General features: G+C 34.0%; 1 protein-coding gene across 4 annotated transcripts in view; it reads left to right on the forward strand.

Annotated features, from left to right (window-relative positions):
* The window catches only part of ELP4 (elongator acetyltransferase complex subunit 4), a 232574-nt gene that overhangs the window by 16480 nt on the left and 191124 nt on the right, over positions 1-24970 (forward strand). For all 4 annotated transcript variants that reach the window (XM_031942487.1, XM_031942488.1, XM_031942489.1 and 1 more), the window contains exon 3: positions 4110-4231. In XM_031942487.1, coding sequence (XP_031798347.1) covers positions 4110-4231 — 122 coding nt within the window. The remainder of the gene's footprint in view (positions 1-4109; positions 4232-24970) is intronic.

Raw genomic sequence — 24970 nt, forward strand, 5'->3', positions numbered from 1 at the left:
GGTTCCTCAGTCTGAAAAGGGAGTCTGGAGCCAGTTTGGCAAGGGCTTTCAATGCCATAGAGAGGACGTGGGGTTGGAGACTGGACTTCTGCTGGCAGCTGGGAGCACAGGGCTCAGGCTGTTGGAACTAGTGTCAGAAGGACTGATCTCAGATACTTTCTAGTTATGAGGGAAAGTCATGTCACCTCTGCCTCTATTTTCTCAACCATAATATGGGGATAGTAACAATACTTACCTCCCCTTCTCTTGTGAGAATCAAATGAGGTAATATTTGTAAAAGGTAAATACCATTTAGCATGATACATGACACAGAGTAGGTCCTGTAGTAATGCTTTCTTACCTCATCCTATGTTTTAAAGTCTATACACTCATTAAGGCCATCCTTAATGAAAATATGAAAGAGGATCTGACAGGTCTTCACAGATATTTTTCTTCAGTCAGCTCCAGTTATATAGTAACAGTTGTCAGATAGTTGAGTAGAAGACTTAATGCTTTTTTAAAAAAATCCTCTTCAAAACAGAATTCAGGTTTAAACAAATATTTTTCATCATGTAATGCCAATAGTTATATATGTAATTAAGAAGACAATGCTTTTTTAAAAAATCTTCAAAACAGAATTCAGGTTGAAAGTTTTCTTTTAATATGTATTTTATTGTTTAATGCTAATAGAGGTGTGTGTGTGTGTGTGTTATGTAATTATATATAGTTATAGGATACCCCATGGCATATAGTTGGGAAGATGTCTTAGCTTTGAGCCTGGGTTGAAAGTTATGCCAGTGGTACATGAATCTTCCAGGTGTCTCAGATTGGGAAGGTGTTGAGTCCAGCACCAGCACAAACCAGGTGATTTCTGAGTACTGTCCCAGCTCAGTTCAAAGAAACTTGTCATCACAAGGTTGATCACAAGCACAATGAATTTCATCAGTCAGAATAAATCAAGATATATTTCATTTCAATAAGTATTTATTACGTCCTTGTTCTAGGTCCTGTGAATATAAAAATAAAAACAAAATAATTCCTACCCTCAAGAAGGTTACATTCAACTAGAGAAATATGGTTTGATGAGCAAATAAAAATTAATTTGGGTTTGGAGTTAGAGAGTTAGAGCAGAGTACAGTTACACACATATCTTTTAAAGTTTGCAAAACACTTTACATAATGTATCTCACTTGATACTCATAATTATCCTATGAAGTAAGCACTATGGCATTATTATCCATATTTTATAAAGAAACTATGGCATAGGCCAAGTAACTTACTCAGGCCTACACTGCTGGTAGGTGTCAGAAGCTATGTTCAAACTCCAAACTCCCCTAATTTGAAGAGCTTCCTGACTATTTACTCATCCATATTGTGTTATCTAAGATGGCCATCACCTTAGGAACTGCAAAGTTGGGATCTGTATCTGTGTCCAGACTATCCACACTGATGGCACTGAAGAAGTGGATTAATAGAGGCAGGGTAAATTAATTTTAAAAGGATAGGGAAGGGAAATACATATACATAGTAACATATCCTACTTAACTGGGCCTGTGGCTAGTCCTTCCCGAACTACAGCTCACCTTGTAGGCATGTTCTCCCTGCACAGAGGGTTTCTGCAAAGTGCTGTAGGCCTTCCTCTAAATTTCTTAATTTGTACTGTAAATACCACTGAAGTATTGAGACTGCCCATCAACTAGACTGCCTAGCCCAGCTCCTATAGATCTCTGACGACATTTTCTTTATTATTGCTTCTGTACAGTTCTTCATTGATGTGTTGATACTTCCCATGTGATTTACATAGAACATATTGGTTTTTTAAATTTTATCTTTGGGTACAGATCTTTGATTTGATCAATCTAAGAAACTCTTGTTTGAGAATGCTTTCTCTCAATGCAGATTGCCAACTAATCTGTATCTTAATAGTTTTAATTATTTGGAATACCAATAGTTTGTAAGAATTTAAATTCAAATCTTCCCGATTCTAATATTGGTCCTCTACCCACTAAATCATGCTGCCTAATATTAAAAAAGAATGAACTTTTGTTTCGGGGAGAAATTGAATGTCAAGAAGCATTGCACAATTTCCCCAAAACAATCAAAGCCACTGTCTTAATGTTTTGTGTACATAGATTTGTCTCTAATTTTTTTCTTTATTATATAAATTTTATATACATTTCAAACTATTCCTAAACAAATTAAAATTCATCAAACTGGTAAATTTGGCCTTATTTTCCCTATATTTTGTTTATTCTCTAATAGTTTTAATTTCAACTGTGAAAGTAATGCAGAGGTAGCAAAAGCATTTCATATATATATATATATATATATATACACACACACATACACACACAAGAGCCCCTGTAAATTATTTTAAAGTTGTGTAAAAACCAATTGAAAACTTAAACTGTTTAACTTGGGACAGATTATATTAAAAATTAATTGGCCCTCTAATACATAGTTACATTTCAATGTACTAAGAGTTTTTTTTTGTTGTCAAATTTTATGTCTTCTCTACTTTTTTTAAATGAATTCTTTGTAAATGAGTCTGTACTTTCTTCTTTATTGCTAGTTAAGAATGCCTTTAATACTTCTATTCTACAAATCAATATAATGGTATTATTTTTACTTCTATCAATAATGGTTTAACTATATTCTTTCTTGGCAATATTTATATGCTATTTCTGCATTCCTACCATATGAATGCTTCAAAATGCAGGTAACATACCTGCTACATAAAAAGATATCTCCTATATATGCTTTCATTGCTGTTTTTGGCATTTTGAATATAAATGAGAAGAATTTATATGCAAATATTTTCTTCTTTGATTAAGTTTCTAAGGATATTTCCAGAAGGCAACTTAATTTTAATATTATTTTAAAGTAATTATATATCATCTTTAAAAATTTTTCCTCCCAAGTGTATGTGTATGTTGGATATGTAAAAAGGGTGTGTGTGGGGTATCAGATTTGAAGTGGGGAAGAAGAAGGGCTTAGTTTAGTCTAAAGTGTAAAGTCACAGAGAATTAAAGAGACTTCTTTGATCTGTTGAGTAGGGCACCCCCAGTTCATATATTTTTTTGCTTCAGAATTTATCATTATCAAGAATTGTGTTCAAATGCAATAAGTACTCTTTGGGAATCAATCATACAATGGAAAAAGACTGTAATATTTTTTATCCTGTGTTTATTATGTTACCAAACACAGTATCTCTACTTGGTAGGTCAAAGAAAGGGGATTCCCTTGCTCTTAATTGACATAGACATGTTATTTTTTTATTTGACCATCAAAATCCTGTGGGGATACAAAAGATGTGATAGTTAAAAGGAAAGAGACAGAACAGAAAACCATAAAACAAAGCAGGTTCTGTATCAAATTGAATCACCCAAGCCATTGATACATTGGGAAGAACACTGGATTTGGAGTTCAAGGACCTTCGTTTGGGTCTCAGAAATACCCCTTAATTTCTCACATAAGCTTAGGAAAGTTTCTTCATTTCTCTGAGCCTCATTATTCTCAGTTGTAAAAATGAAGGGGTTAGACTAGCTTTAGTGCTAAACCTTTGATTCCCAAGCTTAAAAGGAATTAAATTAGGTCCGAAGACTCCAAAACATGAGAAACTCTTATAGTAGATGCCTATAGTCATTCATGATATCAAATGTGAGACTGAAGAACTAAATCTTGTATTTTAGAACCAAGAAATAATGTCACCCTTTGAGAAATAACATATTGTTTGTATTTATCTGCATATGTTCAATAGTCAATAAACATTTATTAAACTCCCATGTGCCAGGTACTGTGCTAAATGCTAAGGATAAAAAAGGAGGCAAAAGGAGCTCACAAACTCACAGAAAATGTCTAAGGTTTCCCCAAAGTAGAATGTTAGCACTTTGATGACAGAGATTGTTTAATTTTTAAATTAGTATCGCCAGTGCCAGGCACATAGTAGGTACTTAATAAACACTAATTGAAAGGAAGTATTTCTTTTTTGAGTTATTTTGTATCCTGAAAGAGCAAGTTAGATAAATACTTATTTTGAAGATTTTGATTAAGGAGTAAAACATCTGCTTTATAAAATATGCATATCAAATGCTACATATTCTAAAATTATTCATTTATTTATTTTACAGAGGAGGACAAATATAATATTTATTCCAATTTGCTCTTCAAGTATTTCCTAGCTGAGGGAATAGTCTGTGGGCATACTTTGTTGCTTGCCTCTGCTAAAGAAGACCCTGACGACATTTTACAGGTATGCAAAAATATTTCTTTAATGTGTGAAATTATGAAGATTGTGTATGCATAGGTAAAGGTCTTTGAGCATGTTTTCAAAATTAATCCTTTACAATTAAGTCTAGTTTTAGTACTGTTAGCAGTAGAAGGGAAAGTTGGTGAATTGTTAAGATTCCACCAAGAGTTAGTAGCCAGTCAGATCCTGTAACCACTGTCCTCTCAATACCATTTTACTTCCACCACATTGATTGCTTTTTTAAATATCTATATTTAATGTACTTAAGGTTTTTAACTAACAAAAAAGTCATGTTGAGCACAATAGGCACTACAAAACATTTTATTGACTTAACATTTACAGCATTTTCTTTTTTGTATTATTTTATTATTCTTTTCTCAATCTCACCCATATTTTTGACACTTACAATTTTTTTCAGTACTATAGTAAGTGAACAAGTCTCATGAAATTTTAATCAGATTTTCTTTACCTTTCAAAAGCAGTCCTTACATTTAAAGTATTCAGAAATTTACTAACTTATACACCAACATTCATGTGGGTAGAAGAACACTTATTTTATTATTGAGAAATCCTTTTACTTGGACTAACATAGATGTCTTTTGACAAAGAATATGTTCTACTGTCATTATGTCCATTATGTTTTATTTTGTGCACTTAGAAAGAATGTATTCCTGATGACATGATATAATTGCTGCCAAGAAATTCTAATGGTTCTGAATGGTGGCTTTTCTTTCTGTATCATAAAAGATACTGAAGGTTTTTATTTGTTTTTGTTTTATTTATTTATTTGTTTTTGCAGCATACAGCTTGAAAGATGTTTATATTTAATTAGAAAATTTCACATATATGAAAATTTTATGCTTGTCAAAAATGGACTGTCACTAAGTTTTTTAATAATTAAAATAGTAGACTTGATCTTTTGTGTAGGCTAACTATATTTGGCTATTGCCCCCCAAAATCCCTTTTGACTCTGATTCCTCAGATAAGCAGCTTCTTGTGAAAAAACTCCCTTTATGACTGCTAGGATATTTGCAGTTGTTCCACAGCTTGTGGACTTAATGTCTCCTGGAGCCCTGACAGGTTAAGCCACTGAGTCAAAGTCACATATCTAACATATATTAGAGGCAAAGATGGGGTATTAACCTACTATACCAAACTGTCTCTTTTGACTTTATATATAATTATTTTCCTTATATTCACCTACATTTAAAATTGATTTGAATTATTAAGTCAATATTCAAAGTTCTTACATATGATACTTATAATGTGCCTACTATTTAAAATAATTTTAAAATCTTACATGGTATAAACGTGTTATTTTGAAAGTATATGGCTTTTGGTTATCTCTACCTGTAGTTATACTAATTAGTAATTTTCAGTTTTTCATGAGAAGTATTTATCTTTTTTTGCTTTCTTATTAACTTGTTTTACATGAGGATATATCATTATTTCATAGTGTCATGTTATCAGTTGCCAAAAAATTCAGAGCTTCATTTTTTATTGGATAACTATGCCACTTAATGTCCTTAAATGTTTTAGGGGGATGGTGGTTGATTGAAAATTATGATCAAACAAAATTTAAATTGTAGAATGGAGATAAAATGAGCTATTCTGGAAGAGTAACCTTTGGAGCCCACCTCTGATGCTTACTACTCACATCACTTTGGGCAAGGCATATAACATTACTGAGTCTCATTTTAATCATCTGTTAAAAGACAAAAAGAGACCTCCAGTGACCCTTCCAGGTCCAGATCTGTGATCTTAACAACTTTAGATGCAAACTAGTAGCTTGATATAATTGGACATTTTATACTAAGAAAACTATGTTATGTTAATAATCTGGCTTTCATAAAAGATTCAGTGTCAATATATCCAATATTTAAATAATAATAACATATTTAGAAATTTGCCATTATGCAAATATTCTAACAAATGAGTGACCAAAACAGAGGTATTAAGCAGTGTTTACAAATATAGTACAATAACGAAATCCAGTAATTGCTCTGCTTTAATTTTAAGATATATGATTGGGAGTTTCTTGAACCTATAACCAAGACAAATATTGCTGATACAAAGAAGGGGAAAAGACAATCTTATAGACCATAATTATCTTAAAACTGTGTATAACTAAAAGACAAGTAGAGGATAAAAAGCCCCATCAGCTGCCTAAGATATATTATATTACCACCCAGCAATTTATCCATCATCCTTTGAAAACATATTCATGCCTATTGTAGTCAAAGCTCCTTCAGGAAGTCAGCATTAAGATGTTACACTGAAAAATTACACCCCTGTAGAAAATCCTATAGAACAATATACATGATGTTTTTTAAAAGCCTTTTAAACACATATGCTGTGAGCATTTTTTTCTCAGTTAATACACTTTTATTTAAAAGAATACATATGGACCTCTTAAGTGTATATATCATAATAACCATTCATAAGAATAGAATTGCTATGTGGTACCTCAAAAAGACAGTAAAAACTGCTTACATCTTTTTTTTGAATACTTTTAAATTTGTCATTGTGTAAATTGTTGTTTCATTAACAGATTATATAACATAAAAATGTACTTTGTAATAAAAACAAGAATAAAAACTTTTGCCCCCTCTTTCCATAATTCGTTATTATAGTATTAGAATAAACATACCAAAAATTCATTACTTGTTGGGATATGCCTGTTTTTCATAGGAAGTTTAATCATTTGCACAATTAAATGGACAGTCATATTATTACAGAATGTATCTGTGATTGCTATTGAAAACAAACTTCATCAAAATAAAGTTAGATAAATTTGATACTGAGCAAAAACATTTTAAATTTTGGGGGAAAATGAAAATTATTGTTCCTGTTGCTATATTTCTTGATTTATTAATTATTCCAAGTTTAACAGCAAATATGAATAAAACAAAGTAGGAAGCTAACATGATTTTAAAGGACTGAAAACACTTTTGAAAAGTATAGACACAATCTAATTTATATTTTAATGTACTTAACATCTACTGGTCATCCTGCCATCTGGGGGAGGAGGTGGGGGGGTAAGAGGTGAAAAATTGGAACAAGAGGTTTGGCAATTGTTAATGCTGTAAAGTTACCCATGCATATAACCTGTAAATAAAAGGCTATTAAATAAAAAAAAAGTACTACATATGATCCATAAAAAAAAAAAAAAAAGAAAAAGAAAAGTATAGACACAGATTTCCCAAAGGTCATGCTCTAAGTATAACTTGATTGTTAAATGAATGCTTGCTTTGTACTGCTTTTCAGAACCAAAGGAAATGTTAAGTAAACATTTGAAGTTTAAAATAAATTGTATCAGAATTTTATCTTTAATATAAAAAATCAGAACTTATTAAACATACCAAAAGTTTTTTAGGGTGATCAAGATTTTTTTTTTAATAGAAATTCACTAGTAGTACTCTAAAATATTGAAATTATAATTTCTCTCAATCAAATCTTTCAGGAGACAATTGAAATAAAGTGCCTACTTTGTAGAAGGCCCTTTGGTGAGTGCTGAACAGAGACAAAAACAGGAGGGGAAAAAAAGCCTCTGTCCTCAAGGTGGTTATATTCTACTGGGGGATAAAACGTAGAGAGAGAATACTCATAACTGCAGTAATTTGGACAGAAATAGTTCCTGAGGTGAAGACAAAGATGCTCAGAAAAGGAGATGGAGAGGCAATGAAACCCTCTCTGTGCCTCCTGATTTCCTTGCTGTTGGCCATCTCGGTGTCCATCCATGTCTTTACACTCACTCTTCCTTTCCCTCCCCAGAAAGAAAGGCTCTCTCTTTCTTCTCTCCTCTCCACTCCCTGCCATCCTTCCAGCTTCAGGTCACAGGCCAAAAGCTTTCCCCAGCCCCTCCCACTCCTAGAAGCTGTGTATCTTGCCTGCCCTTGAAAACAGGATCTATTTGTGCTTTTGATTTTAGCACAGGGCCTAGCACACAGAAAGGACTGAATAAATGCTGGGTGGTGGGGGACAGCCTGTACAAAGCCACAGAGGCCCAGCTGGTAAGCCAGTGGGGCTGCGGCCTGGAGGCCGGGCCAACAGACCAAAGGCAGATTGTACTGGAGAACAGATTAGGGATACTTCTTATCAGCCTCGCAGTTGCTCTTCCAGTCTTTCCTTATATCAAACCATGTGATAATTTCAACATCATTTGTTGAACCTTGAAATGTTCTTTTTGTTACTTAAGCATTCTCTGCAGTCAGCCTAAGTATGTTATACCCAATAGCTAGGATATTTTTTTCATGCTTCCCAGCTTTTTTGAAACTTTAGAAATCTTTGTTGATGTTTACTGTTTATGAAAGTTTTTTGTTCATGTACATACATCCTTTGGCCAAAATGCGATCAATAAGCTTAACTAGTGCCTATGTAGCACCTTTCTCAGCTTGTTTCAGGGCACCCTAAAGAAAGGCTGAGCTGCCAAGAAGACTGTCCTTCATTTCAGCATCTGACATTGAGTCTGAGTTGGAGAGCACTAGACAGCTTTTACACTTTTCCATGTTTACAGTTCTTGTTGAGCCAGTTCCGGAAACTGGCTGTTTGACCCTGGTGCTTTATTCTTGTTTTTAGGCCACTTGTGAGAGAGCTTATTTAAAATTCTGAACCCCTCTGTGGCAGCCCCAGTGTTGAAGTTCTTTGGCATCTGAAGTCTAAGGAAAAGCACTGTTTCCACTGACCTATATTCTTGGCCAAGTTTGTAAAATGACATGTGCCTAATTTGCCAGTAAAGAAATACAGCATGAGCTATAAACACAACCATGATAGAGAACTATAGGGAGGGGGGAAAACCATTCTGTTGCTGTCTATTCTTTAGAAGCAGAGAGAAGAAGAGATTTCTGCCATTGCTCTTGCCATATACTTGGCATTCAGAGGACTGTCAATTAAACAAAGGCAAACATAGAGGAATATGACCCACATGTTAGAGAAAAGCTATGACTGAATTAATGCTTGAGTCATAGTTTTAATGTTAAAAGGGACTTTAGAGATCATTAGTCCAATCTTCATCTCCTTTAACCCCCTTGTTTCATAAATGAGAAAAGAAAAACCTAAAGGAGTTAGGTTACTAGCCCCACCCAGCAAGTGAATGGCAAATTTAGATTTGTACAATGGTCTCCTGATTGCTCAGCTTATGTCCTTTTCATCATACCACACTGATTTACTTAAGGGAATGAGTAGTCTTAAGATCTTATCAGTTCTGTGATTCCAGGCCTAAAGATGATTTTATTTGGAAACTATAAAATGCTCATCCATGTCAACAATAAAATAGTTAATATTACTTGTATTTCTGGGGTGGGGGTGGGGGGAAAATCAATAAGAAAATTCAAATAAGAAAACACAAAAAAAAAGATTTAGTAATTTATCATCTGCAAAGAAAGAAATGGTTAAGTCAAAATCAAATATTGGATATATTCAAAATTCATTTCAAGTTTTAGTAATTTATCATCTGCAAAGAAAGAAATGGTTAAGTCAAAATCAAATATTGGATATATTCAAAATTCATTTTTCCTCCTAAATATTCTTTCTTAAGGAATAAGCAAGATTCAAAGATTATGAGTCACAACCAGGAAAACCCCAAAGGGTAATACTTTCTAGGTAGCACTTTCAATCCTCACAGAATGATTATCCCATTAAATGAAGTAATAGAGGATGCCTTAAGAAGAGAATGTTAGCACACCATCAGAGGTCACAGGTTAAATAGAAAGGCTGTGAAGTTTTATTACAGACAGAAGGATAAAATTCACTTTCACAAATCCCCAGCTAAAAATTCAGTGATCCCTTCAATACTGAGCCTTTGATTCCTGAAAATCCACATTTTGTCAAGTGACTCTGGATATGTCTTTGATTTCACATATCATCCATTTCTCTATTATGTCATGTCACAAAACCAAAAAACTTTGAAATTCACTGCCATTTCTTCCATAATATTTATATTACATTTGCTGTGGGCAGAATCCAGAAGAAAGATAATTCATAACTGAACATATATGAGAAGCCCTGGTACTACTTAGGCATGTGGGCAGTAACAGAACTTAGGCATGTGGGCAGTATCAGAATTAGAAGAGTACCAGGGCTTCTCATATATACAGAGAAAGGAAAAGAATCAGGATTTTCAGGCTTATAAAACAAACCTTCCTTTAATTTCAATGTTCAGTTATGAATTATATTTCTTCTGGATTCTGCCCACAGCAAATGTAATATAAATATTTTGGAAGAAATGGCAGTGAATTTCAAAGTTTTTTGGTTTTGTGACATGACATAATAGAGAAATGGATGATATGTGAAATCAAAGACATATCCAGAGTCACTTGACAAAATGTGGATTTTCAGGAATCAAAGGCTCAGTATTGAAGGGATCACTGAATTTTTAGCTGGGGATTTGTGAAAGTGAATTTTATCCTTCTGTCTGTAATAAAACTTCACAGCCTTTCTATTTAACCTGTGACCTCTGATGGTGTGCTAACATTCTCTTCTTAAGGACTTCCACAAACTTTCTCATACATACTAGCAAAGGTCTTTACTGGTTCTTTAGAATTTTAATTATTCACAAGTACTGATTTTCAGGCTTACTGAAAACAAAGTAAAGTTCTCTTTTTTCCATAATTTAACAATTCGGCCGGTTATGTGTCTGTTTGAGAAGACATTTTCCAGAAGCTGTATTTATTTAGGATATTATTTAGGATATTAATGAACAAATAACTTCTCTTTCCTACAATACCTGCCACCTTTTCTTTCCTGGCTGAATATTTTGAGGGTAAATATAATAATAAACATTAATGAAATATTTTTAATTCCTTGGGAGAAAGATCACAGAAAAAATTTTAAAGTATTTTAAAATGCACATGAGGGAATTAATTTAGAATTTTAAAAATGTTTGTTTTACTTTATACAAAAACATGGTCCAAAAAACCACTGTGTAAATAAATAAATTTTTGAAAAACTGAATCATTTTAGATGTCTTTTGTTAGCTAACTACATAAAGGAACCCTGTGGCAAGTTCTTTTGAAAAGTTAAGGATTTTTTTTACAAATAATATATTTACCCCTCTAATTTATCTGTGTATTAAACCTGGCTTTTCATATATCAGATTTTCTCAAAGAGTGTATCATTATAAACTAGAAGACATCATTATAGTACTACCCAATTAGATATTATTACCTGGAAGTCAGTTCTATTTGGGGGAAAAAAACAATATTTGCTACTTTTTATTTCAATGGAGATAATTTTTGTGTGTGAAAATGTCATTAGTTTTCTTAATCATCCTACTGTCTAAATAGTTTAACATGAATTATATAGCCTGTATACTGATGTGCTCTATGTAGGGATTGCCTGATGTAATTATGGAAGCCTCAGTTTATGATAAAAGTATTGGAATTTTGGATAATTTGGCTATCATTGAATTAGCTTTTGTCAATTTAGCTATAACTGCATTTGCAATGTGTCATTAGGCCTTGACCTGGTATTACTCTGATGTTAAATATAAGAATACCAATTAATTTAAGTACGTTACATCAAAAAGAACTGGCATCCGTGTTGACAATAATCTAGAAGTTTAACTAATGTAAATTAATTGCCACAACAAGGAGACCAAAAGGGACCCAAAAATTCCTTAGTCAACAAACATCTGATTAATTTGACAAATAGAGACTTGTCTGTGAAAGGCATCACCAGTTGAGACTGTAAACTCATCTGTCAAATCTTTTGAAGAAGGATGATAGACAATTTTAAGTAGTATCATCTCAGAAAGATTGAATCAGTGGAGGATAAAACCAGTTTGAAGAAAGCTCAGTAAGATATTCAACTCAGCAAAGTCATATTAAAATCATTCAAGGATGAAAATGGAAAGTAAACAGGGGGGGAAATGGAAAAGATTTGCAAAACCCATTTTAACATACTGTCTTCTTCATAAAGGACTTAAGCTGCCACACTTGGATCCAAGAAACAATACTAGTGAAAACGAAGGAAATAAAAGTAGCCACATTGAAATGAAAATGATGTGATTGTAACTGCCTTGAGGGTCCATTATGGAAGGTATCCTAAAAAGGGGGATGTAGCTGAGTTAAGGGGAAAAACCTATCTTGATCCTCATAAATGCTCAAAAAATGACTGAGAACATAACAATTATTTTCCTATATGCTCTCTCAGATATTTAAAATATGTATGAGATTATCTACATATGGATTGAGTACTTCCATCATGAGGGCATTAACACAGGCCAATATATTAATATAGAACAAGAAGGCCTTTGCAGGTAGTCAACAATGAAGAACACCTCTACCCATTTGCAATGAACTGAAAGATGCAGAGAATACAGTAACCCATCATGCTTTTGTGATGAAATTGTATTTCCAATATGGTACCCCTGACCAACCCATTTCCCAAGTAATATAGTAAGTAAATTTATAAGTAGCTAGTATGGAGTAATAATACTATGAAGTAAGGTTGCAAAAGGAAAACACAGAAATCACAAACTGCTTTATAAATTAAGGGAGCATAGTAATTATTTGCAAATTGCCTCATAAATTAGGGGAGCCATTGCTAGTTGCATCATAAATTAACTGAGGTCACATCCAGAGTCTTTGTGCTAAATTAGGGTAAGCATGTTAGTCTCTACTATAATGACTCCTTTATCTTGCCCACTGCCTTTGATTGTAAGCAGATAACCTCCATGTGTGCATAGTAAGACCAGCAACATGTTTCCCGAGGGTAGTAACCCTAAGGAGATGATAACTTTGAGATGTGTTTCATGGTAATGAACTAGGATAACATGAATGAATTAGTCCATTCCCCAACATCAAAAGCTTATAAAAGTGGGATCCCAACTCATGATTCCTCTACCTGTTACAGGTTCATGCTGAGTGCTTCTACCTTTTATCCAGGTAAGATTACTTACCTAAGTGACTTTCTGTGTTCCAATTTTTCTCCATGCTGCCTACTTCCCTCTATGGTCCTTCCTTCACATCTTGCTCTCTGCTTGCTCCTATCATGGTCTTTTCCACCTAGTCCAAAGAACCTGGTGTGCTTGCCCTGACCCAACAGGACCCTTTTACAGTCTCCCTATTTAGCTCATAAACCAAAAGCATCAGGATAAAGACTAAATTCTGTCCCACAGCTGCCCCTGCTGTGAATGCAATAGCACCATGAAATCATTAGTAAAATGCAAGAGTTGGCAATTGAACCTTGTACCCTTTCTAGGAGAGTTTTTTCCCCATTATTGGATTTCAAAAAAATCAATAATTTAATAAATTAGTAATTTAGTTCTTTTGTTGAGTACCTACACCCCCCCCCCAAAAAAAAAAAAAGTAATTTAATTTTGTGGATCAGATACCACCTTGTAACTTCTTAGGCAAGGTTTCTCTCTTTTATACATTGAGATCATTCAAGATTTCTTGAAATGTATAACAATAGAGTGGATAATTAGGAAATAAACATTTAAGTACTTAAGATAGTACCAGGCAATTACTAATCACTTTATAAATATTACTGAATTTCATCAATGAGCATTTCAGTAGCAATGATCCTTTAAAATAACCCTCTAGTAATAAACCTCATGCAAGACTAAAAATTAGGAAATTTATGTTTACCCAGGTATTTACCACTGTGATAGAAATCCAGCACAGAGACCAGATCAAAGTGGGAATTCCTCTTTGCAAATGAAGCTGTCTTCTAGATATTCCTTTTACAGATGTCATTGTGTTGACTATGTTAGACAATGTAACATTGGAGTGCCTCCTAAAAGAGATCTGTTCTTATTCAAAGGAATTGCATCTGTCATCTTCACAGGAAAGATCAAAGGAATAACTAATATCAAATGTCCAGGTTTCAATATTCATTGGGTACCCAAAGAGTTTGCCCATCAGTCAAAAATCTGGACCAGACAGTACAAATGCACAATGAGCTGGGTCCAAAGTTGAAAAAAAATAGAATAGTTTTGATTCCTTTCAGGGATTTGTGAATCCCTAGTTATTAGTGATATTGCTATAGATCCTTTGGATTTCTTCCCCTGAGAACTACTGAATCAGATTCTTTGACTATCTATCAATTAGGGACTGATCATTATAACATCACTTTATATCCAATAGGTATGACGTGTTGAGGAGAGTGAAGGAAACAGGCATGTTAACGCATTCTTGATGGGGCTGGATGTGATCCAGACATTCTGGAAAGTAGTTTGAAACTATACACACTTTTTGACCCAGAAAGGTCACTACTTGGTCTAAAAACATCAAAGAAGAAGATTTTGTATGTACAAAAATATTTTATAGCTTCCTTCTTTGTTAAGGTAAAGAGCTGGAAACTAAAGGGGAGTCCCTCAGTTTGGGAATGGATGAATAAATTTTGGTTTATGAATGTGATGAAATATTCTTGTGCTATAAGAAATGATGAAAGAGGCAGTTTTAGAGAAACCTGGAAAGATTTGTGTCATCTGGTACAAAATAAAAAAGAAGAAAAATTTTAAATCTTAACACCTATATTGAAAAAGCAAACAACTTTAAGAGACTTACTAAGAACTCTGATCAATATAGGGTGACCAACCTTGATGCCACAGGAGCAGTAATGACAAATGGCTAAGCTCTTCTTGACAGAGAAATGATAGAATAAATATCCAAAATAAAACATTTTTGGATGTAGCCAATATGGAAATTTTTTTTTTACTTTCCTTTTTCATTATTATACATAATTGTTTTTCCCCTTTGGGATTGGGGAAAAGAGGTGAAAAAAGGAAAAAAAAGATCATTCAAAAAAAATTAAAAGCAAGAGAAATGGTAATTGACTATTTTATTGACCCCCAAATTCCTATGGAAAGCAAAGGCCTTCATTTTTAAGACTAACATTTTGCTCACATAAACTATCATTTCCTCCAAAGAATTACAAGGAAATATATATATGGTATTGAAGAGGTACATCATAAATGTGTTTGGCAGGATACAAGATATAATCAAAAAGGAATGCCCAAGAACAGAGTAAGAAAATCATCGAGAAATTGTATGTCAGGAATTTAAAATGGACAATCCCTATGGCAAGAGGGGAAGATCAGAAATAGTCAGTGGTCCACAGACACTCTCAGAATGCCAGGAGAAAGGGTTTAAAGATCTCTAATGAAGGTCCAGCTTTGGGAAGAACTTGGGTCAGAGTTCTTCAAGTTTGGCGGGTCTGGCAGGTGCATGATCTGAATCACCAAAGGGAACTCCTGAATCAATGAGATTCTGATTGATTTGAGTTTTTGAGGGTGCAAGACAATGTCAAAACTGGACCTTATTTTTATTTTAATATGATAAGGAAATTAAGTAGATTGGTTGGCAATAAATTAGCATTTTATGCATTTACTAACATTGATAAAGAAATGGATTTGATACAAATGAGTATCTGATGAATGGCATGTGGGTCTTATAATATTTTATCCTTGTGAGATTTATTCTGTCCTCGTCATTTTAATTCCAATTCTTTGAATTCATTCAGTCTCCCCGTCTTTTAAAAATATTTTATTTAGTTTAATTAGTCAAAATTCATCTTCTTGCCCTCTTTTTAGCTGATGATAATAATGATAATAGAGATAGCTAACATTTACAAAATGCTTTCCATGTGCCAGGTACTGTGCTTAGCCTTTTACAATTATTATCTCATCTGATCCTCACAGCAGCCCTGGGAGGTAGGTACCATTATTATTCTGATTTTACAGATGGAAAAACCAATTTAAACAGGTAGAGTCTCACAGCAGCAAACATGTGAGGTGGGATATGAATTCAGGTCTTGCTCTGTCCTGTGGCGGCCCCCATCTGCACTTGGCATGCACATTCAGTCAGAACGACTTCCAACCCGGCCCTCTCGGAAAGTTCTTGCCTCATTCTGCCTTCTGAGTCCTTCACCTGGCAGAGGTGGGGAGCCGGGGGCGGTCAGGATTTAACCTGATAGGACTCCATCTCCCTTGGGTACCATAGTATGTTCAGCAGCTCCCCCTACTCTGTGCATCCGCCTCCCACAGTCTGTGAGTCCAGGGTTGGCACCCCTGGTCTGCCCCTGCCCTTGCTGCGGTGCCTTCCTTTACTCTGGTGCTTCCTCCACTTGGGCCCTGGTTCTCAGCTCTCTCTCACTGGGCAAGCTCCTGTCAGCCGTGAACCCCAAATTGGAGTTCCCCTTTAACCTTTGGGTCTTGTTTGAGCAATTCCTCCATCTGGGCTCCACCTCTTTATAAGGTCTTAAGTCATTACATTGGTAGTGTTGACTGACACTCCTGTGGGGTGGTTGGAAGGGGAGCCGTGAATTGGGTTTGTCTGATCACTGTGAAATATAACATAGATTACGTGCTAGACTGTGAGTCAGGACACTCGAGTTCAAATCTTACCTCAAACACTTCCTAGTTTTATCACAGGCAAAATGAGGTCAATCATACTTGTGCTACCTTCTTTACCAAGTAGTTGAGGTTTAATGTCTTGTTATTAGTCTACCTTCACTATATAAACTTTCTAAAACTGCAGGTGGTGACATGAAATTAACTTTGTGACATATTTAGATAATGTTTGTTATGCATATATATAAAGTTACCTTTAGAATCTTTGGATGAGGAAGACAGAATAAGGTATAAAAATACTATACAATTTTTTTTCAAATTTCATTATTCATGCTATTTTTAAAATTCTTTGTTTCAAAATTTCTTATATTCTTTTGACTTGACTCTTTTGTTTAAGAGATGAATGTGATAATCATTGAATAAACACATATAATAACTATAAAACTCTAGAAGTTTTTTGTGGTCTTAGTTTTAGCAAATTCGTAAATGTTACACAGTTTTAAAATCCCATTTTAATTTTAAAATCCCATTTTAAAAATAATTTATTCGGGTCATTTTGAATAGAAATAATTTCTGTTTTTAAATTACACATCAATGCTTTCATTCAGTATATTCTTCCTTATCCTTTATTAAAGAAAACAATTCTAATTAAATATGAATAATTTACAGGTAGTGTTTAAAAAAAACTTGCTATTGAGAAATTTCATCTTGGTATCCATTGCCTTAATTTTATATTTATTTAAAACTATTGAAACCTCACTATTTATCTTACTTGAACAGGACACAATCACCGTGTTTAGTTTTAGTGAAAGGATGCTTAGTATGAAAAGCTAGTTGAGCCTTACTTAGTCATCTCAATTAAGTCATCAGCTTTGATCTCTTACGTGGTTCCTGTAACGTCTTTACTCTTTAAGACCCTTGTTTGAAAAAGAAAAAAAAAAGTAGAACATTTCTTAGAAGGAAAAAAAAATGTCATAATGACTGATTTAATATATCCCAGTATTCCTTATTTTAGAAAATCTGGAAAATGAACACTATCCCACGTGATGATTTTTTTTTTTAATATAATCTCTGGACAGCGTGTGTATTTTCTCTATATGTTAAGAAATTAAATGAAAGGTCATCACAGAAGCAAATAATATTACAATTACATATAGATTTCCCATCCATGAATCTCAAGCCATTTTCCTCTTTTAAATAAACGTAATAATGAGTTAGGGTTGCACTGCAGTATCTCTACTTTGATTAAGAGTCCTGATTTCTGTGGAAGTCATTTGTAACTGATTTGCTGTGACCTTGGGCAAGTGACATAATTTGTCTCTAGCTCATTTTCCCCTTACCTCATAGGGGTTGTGTCTAGATTACTTTGACATCCTTATATGCTTAACATTTTCAAGACTGTGATGATTCATTCTGTATTTTAAAATAAATTAGATCAGTTTGTCATTAAATGAAAGTAGTTTTTCTTACTGAAAACTAATTTTTTTCTTCCCCAGACATTTCTTACCATCTCTTACAGACCCCTGCTTCCTACTCCTACTGTGTTATTCTCCCCTCTTTCCCCCATCTCAGTTGGGAAACAATGAAGGAGAGAGGGAGATTATTCAGTCCTCTGAACACATTCCTAGTTTATATGTTGAAAAGAGATGTGGAGATAGGAGACAATGGGAAAAGAGGTATTGAAAACACTTCTCTTACCTCAGTGGTTAGACTTTGCATTTGTGTGGTTCTGGTAGGTAAGCTTTATGGCCACAAATATCAAAAATATCTCATAATGATTTCTTCATTTTGTTAGATTTCCTTTAAACAAATTGTTTTTTCCCTTGTAGGGCTAAAAGTATTCTTTCTATCACAAGTTGTCTTATGACAAATATTTTGGCACTTTTTACAGAAAAGAGGGGAAAAAATCTTAGATAGAAATAGATCTGAGAATCAGCTAATAAAGGAGAAAAATGTTATAGAAGTTATGTATCCATTTATTTGTCATTTTTAAATCTCTTTGTCGGTTTTTTTAAATTACATTTTCAGCTCTCATACTTAGAAGACCTTTTCTGAAAGTTTCTAATAATTAAAATAACCAAATTGTCAAATACCAAAAATGAACATAATTCTTAGAAAAAAATCTTGAATTTATGAAGATTTCTTTTAAATATCTGTAATAATTCACTTAAATTTTAATGTTTTAAATTTCGCTTCAAATTAAGATCTCAAATTAGTTACAGAGACATTATTTTATTTCTTTTTTTTTTTCAAACTTCATTGACTGTTCCTGCAGCAGTAGCTGTTATGCAAAATAAAATTAGCCAAACTATATCAAGCTATATATTTATCAATACATAAATAGATAATTCTTAAGTAGTATTAATTATACAGTTACCAAAACCTGCAAGGATCAAAAGATTTTATTTAAGAAGGATTTCACATTTGGCTGGGATTATGTCTACATAATAGCTCAGTAGTACTTCTGCTGAATTGTAAAATAGCTTAGAGAGGAGTATGATGTCTATAGTTGGTGTAATGCATTGGTAATTAAGAGGGTGGGAGGTTAAGCTTCATTAACTGCTGTGGGATTGTATCTTGGGTTTTATTATGCCCTAGAGAACATAAGAAGTGAGAAGGGTCAAACTGTTAGAATCAGATTTTGCTTGTGCATCTGCCAAAACAATGACAGCAAAGTAATATCGCAGTAAACACTGAGAGACATGAATTGTATGGAGAAAATGTGTATTGACATCATTTGGGAGGTAGGGATAAACATTTCTGGTGCTAAAACTGAAATAGAGTCAGAGTTCTAAAGCACTTAGTATCTGGAGATAGGAAAGGCTTGTCACGTGAATCAATGCTGTTATGTGACTGCTGTGGAAACACATTTTACCAACTCCCTTTGTTTTATTCTCATCCAAAAAAATATGAAAATTAGACTAAAAACACCAAAAATGCTTGTATTGATGTAATCTCTTTTATCATTCATTCTGATTTTTATTTTTTTCCTGCTGCGCTTTGTGTATCAAGATTACACATTTATAACGCTTATTTTCACTTTTTGTTTTTATCTCTCTACTCTTTGCTACCTTCTTAGTAACAAAACATTACTAGAGGTATACCACAAGAGAAAGTCTGACCCCCTCAGCCTATTTCTTTGGATTATAAATATCAGGGGGCATCTTATACCCTCTAGGACCAAATATGAAAAAGTTCAGAAGTTCCCTACAATCTGGGAATTATGTCTCTTATATGAAGTTGTTTTGAGTATCCAAATGATATTTGGGAGCTAGTAGGATCAATAGATTGACCTTGAAATAAAAAAATTTAAACTTTCTGTTTGAAATCATGATTTCATGATTTTGGGAATATAATGTACCATCAATTTCATCTTGGTTGTATAAGGGAAAATGTATTAGTTTGTAGCTGTAAGAGTCCAGAAGGGACATATACTGAACATTAAAGATAATTGTGTCATAGTTAAATGTCAGCAGGTTTCTCATTTGTAGTTTAACTGACAAAATAAAAAATTAATTTTTTCAATAATATATGACAGCTATTGGGAGTTGCAGGGAGAGGAAGAAATTTTAATCATTTTACAACATGGAATGGCCATGCAGATTACTTGGGCATCCATCTTTAAAAAACATTTTTTCCCTGAATTTTGTACTCTAAATGAAACTAAATTATAAAGTAACTGACTATTTTGCCTTTGTAAAAAGAGTTGATAATTTTTTATGTGTGGAAATTTTTCAGAATTACATGGGAAGAATACCAATTTTCATGCATACTTTTATTTCTCGACCTATTGTTGCAGATTGGCAAGTAAGCAGTTGAACCAATGATGCTTAAACTTTGTAAGGCAAACTTTGTTGGTTATTTCCTTTATTATGATCTTTTGCAAAAAGAATGATGGATGTAGTGAAAAGTGAGCAAAACTTCAGTTCTGGTTGAAAAATAATTGTCCTTGTGTCCTTTTTAGTAATACCATGCTGGGAATTATGTCTGTTATATGAAGCTGTTTTAAGCGCATGTAAACAGAGAGCTACTAAGTGAGGTACTTGCCCTTATCTCTAGCCTAAGTGCTATTAATAGATCACAAAGTGGCCTGATACTAGAGTGAGCCTGGACCAGGAGATCAGCAGAGGAAGGCGCCACGTCTCCCAGAGGCAGCTCCTGCACTCACACATGTGTGAGCCTTTCCTTGGGCACCCAGGGGGGCAGAATGAACAGAGCACCTGGCCTGGAGCTGGACTACCCATGTGCAGATGCAGCCCCACACTCTTACTAACTGACCATGGGTAAATTACTTAGCATGTTTGCCTCATTTTCCTCCCCTGTAAAATGGTGTGAATAATAGCACCTACTCCCCAAGGATGCTATGAGGATCATTGAGATAATAAGCATAAATCACTAAGCACAGTACATTTTATATAGTAACTGGAATATAAATGTCAGCTATCATCATCATCATTATTATTATTAACCACCAAATTTTTGTGTTGTTGTCAAGAGAAGAAATAATATATGTCATCTAAAACAACTAGAATATATGAAGACATTGGTAACATTTATTCTTTTAGTATATATTTAGTATCCAATGATTATTCTTATTTTAGGTTCCATGGCACTTTGAAAATACTTAAAAGACATAGGAAAACAAAGTTTTTAATTTTTAAAAATTAAACAGTGGAAAACAAAAAAGTCATTAAAGGACATGGTAGTTTAAGAAAGATATTTACATTTGTGAAAATGTAAATTTTTTCATATTTTGAGTTCCAAATTCCTTTCCTCTTTCCCTCTTCCTCCTACCTCATTGAGAAAGCAAGCAATTTGACATAGATTATACATGTATAAGTCATCCTGGGAAAGAAAACATGGGCAAAAAGTAAAGACAAACAAAATAAATTTTAAAAAAACTATTTTTGATTTGCATTCAGGCTCAACAGGTTCTTTCTCTGGAGATGAACATCACTTTTCAACTGAAATCATACAAAATTGTCTTGGATCATTTTATTGTTAACAAAAGTTAAGTTATTCACAATAGACCACCATACTCTATTCAGTGTTTTCCTGGTTCTGCTTATTTCACTTCATATCAGTTCATGTAAACTTTCCATGTTTTCCTGCTCATTATTTCTTAAAACACAACAGTGTTCCATCACAATTATTAAGGACAACTTGTTTAGCCATTCCCCAGTTGATGGATATCCCCTCAATTTCCAATTTTTTGCCACCACTAAAAGAACTATTTTGGTATACTAGGTCCTTTTCATTTTTGTTTTTTTATCTCTTTGGGATGCAGACTTAATAGCAATATTGCTTAGTCAAAGAGTAAGTATAGTTTAATAGCCTTTAGGCATAGTTCCAGATTATTCTCCTAAATGATTGAATCAATGTACAGCTTTAGCAACAGTATAGTGTTTTTGTTTTCCCACATCCCCTCCAACTTTTGTCATTTTACTTTTCTGTCATATTAGTCAATCTGACAGGTGTGCGGTGGTAACTCAGAGTTGTTTTAATTTAAATTTTTCTCATCTGTAGTGATTTAGAGCATTTTTATATGACTATAGATAGCTTTGATTACTTTGAAAACTGCCTGTTCATATCCTTTGACCATTTATCAATTGAAAAATGGCTCCTTATTTCTATAAATTTGACTCCGTTTTCTGTTTAAGAAATGAAGTCTTTAGCAGAGAAAGTCACTGCAAATTCTTTTCACTATGCATTTCCCTCCATTTATCTTACTCTTTCTCTCCTTTTGCCCTGTCCATTCTCAAAAGTGTTTTGTTTCTGACTTTTACCTTTCCCAAACTGCCCCTCTATCAGTACCCCCTTCCCTTGTCTTTTTGATTCCTAATTTCCCATATGATAAGATAGATTTCTGTAACCAATTGAGTGTGTGTATTATTCCCTCTTTGAGCTAATACCAGTGAGAGTAAGGTTCATGTGTAGCCCTCCCAACTTTTCCTACATTCTCCATTATAAAATCTTTTTTCAGGCCACTTTTATGTCAGATAATTTATCTCATTTTACCTCTCCCTTTTCCCCTCTCCCAGTGCATTCTTCCTTTTCATTCCTTATTTTTGTTTTTTTAGATAATCATACCATCACATTCAACTCAAATTTCTGCTTTCTATCTATGTACATTCCTAACTGCCCTAATAATGATTAAAAGTATTTAGGAGTTATACATATAATTTTTCCATGTAAGAATATAAACAGTTTAACCATATTGAATCCCTTATGATTTTTCTTTCCTATTCATTTGTTTGTGTTTCTTTTACATCTTGTATTTGAAAATAAGTTTTTCTGTTCAGCTCTGTTCTTTTCATCAGGAATGCTTGAAATTTCTCTTATTTCATTGAATATCCAGTTTTCCCCTGAAAGGTTATAATCATTTTGCTGGGTGGGTGATTCTTGGTTATAATCTGACCTCTTTTTCCCTTTGAGATATCATTTTCTTAGCCTTCTGATCCTTTAATGTAAAAGCTGCTAAATCTTGTGTTATCCTAGCTATGGCTCCATGATATGTGAATTGTTTCTTTTTGGCTGTTTGCATTATTTTTTCCTCAATCTGAGAGTTCTGCAATTGGGGTATAATATTCCTGAAGTTTTCATTTGAGCATCTTTTTCAGGAGATGAACAGTGGATTCCTTCAACTTCTGTTTTGCTCTCTGGTTCTAGGATATCAGAACAGTTTTCCTTGATACTTTTTTGAAAGATGATTTATGGCTCTTTTTTTTATCATAACTTTCAGGTAGGCCAGTAATTCTTAAATTATCTCTCCTGGATCTATTTTTTAGGTCAAGTTTTTGTTTTTTTTTTTCAATGAGATATTTCACATTTTCTATTTTTTCCATTCTTTTGACTTTGATTCTTTCTTGATGATGTCTCATACTCATTAATTTCCACTTGTCCAATTCTACTTTAAGGAGTTTTTTTTTTTTCAGTGAGTTTTTGTAACTCCTTTTACCATCTGACCTATTCTCTTTTTAAAAGTGTTATTTTCTTAGGGGTTTGTTGTTGTTGTTGTTTTGGGGGTTTGGTGGGAGGTTTTTTTGAGGGGGGGGATGCTTCTTTTACCAAACTCTTGGTTCTTTGTACAATTTTTCCTAAACTTCCCTTAGTTGATTTTTAAAATTCTTTTTGAACTCTTTCATGGTCTGAGACCAATTCATATTTTTCTTGGAGGTTTTGGTTGTAGGAGCTATGATTTTATTATCTTCTTCTGAGTGGGTATTTTGATTTTCTTTGTCACCATAGTAACTTTCTATGGTCAAAAATTTTTTCTGTTGTTTGCTCATTTTCCAACCTATTTGATTTTTAACTCTAAAGAGGGGCTCTGCTTCTCACGCTTCAGATTTTTTTGTGTAGCTGTTTTCAAATGTAACTCTAGGGACCTGTAAGTTTTTGGCCTTTCCATAGTGATATGACCTAAAGAGAGGTGGCCTTATTAATACTCTCCTGTACTGTGCCTTGGTTTATGAGTGACTGCAAACACTCTTTTCAGCCCTGGAACTATGCCCTTATGGCACAAACTCTGCTGTGCTAGTGCCCTTCCTCACTCTGTTACTTAGACTGAGGACTTGGACACAGGTCCAAGTTTAGGCAATGCAACAGAGAGCTGCCCCTGGTGCTGGCGAAAGGACTCCTGTAAATCTTCTCACTCATTGTCTGATCTCCTTATCATCTGTGGGCTGAGAGATCTGGGAACTGCCACAAATTTAGTCTCTCTTGAGACCTACTCCTGGTTTGCTGGGACCCTGTCTGTACTGACACAGCCATCACTGGTCTGTGCTCCTCCCTCACTCTAGTGCACCAGACCTTTCCTGCAGATCTTCTCAGTTGTCCCTGCCTGGAAAATTGTTTTATTCAATTTTTTTAAATAAACCACTCTATAATTTGTTTAATATCATTATTTGAAGAAGTTTGAGGGAGAGCTCAGATGAATCCCTAACTTGACTCTGCCATCTTGTCTCTGCTTCAGGGAGGAGAATTTTTAAAAATATATATTTACTGTTTCTTATTTCAAGCTTTCAGTGAGAATGAATGAGAATATAATACAAAGAGAATGAGAGTGATAAGTACTTTAAAGGATGTACAGGAGACCGAAATTTCAGACCAATTACCCATTTGTCAGGATCAGAGAGGGCTTCTTGAAGGAGGTGGTATTTTGCTTTGACCTTGAAGTGATGTGATTTTTGATAAGCAGGGGTGAAGGAGTGTAATGTTTTTATTTGAGTTTCTTGGAGGTCTCTAGGAGCATCCTTCCTTTCAGTTCAGTAACCATCACATGAGTAAGCCAGGGGTTAAAGTTCAAATCCTTTATTGTCTCCTTCAAAGTCTTGTCTCCTTTCCTGGGGCCGGATTAGCTTTCTTAGAGGCCTAGCTCTCTCCTTGGTTCCGAGAGTTTGAGCTCCTGCCGCCAGTTCTTTGTGTTCTCTGCTTCTGCCAGCTTCTTG

Source organism: Sarcophilus harrisii, chromosome 6 (assembly GCF_902635505.1).
Source record: "Sarcophilus harrisii chromosome 6, mSarHar1.11, whole genome shotgun sequence".
NCBI lineage: Eukaryota > Metazoa > Chordata > Mammalia > Dasyuromorphia > Dasyuridae > Sarcophilus > Sarcophilus harrisii.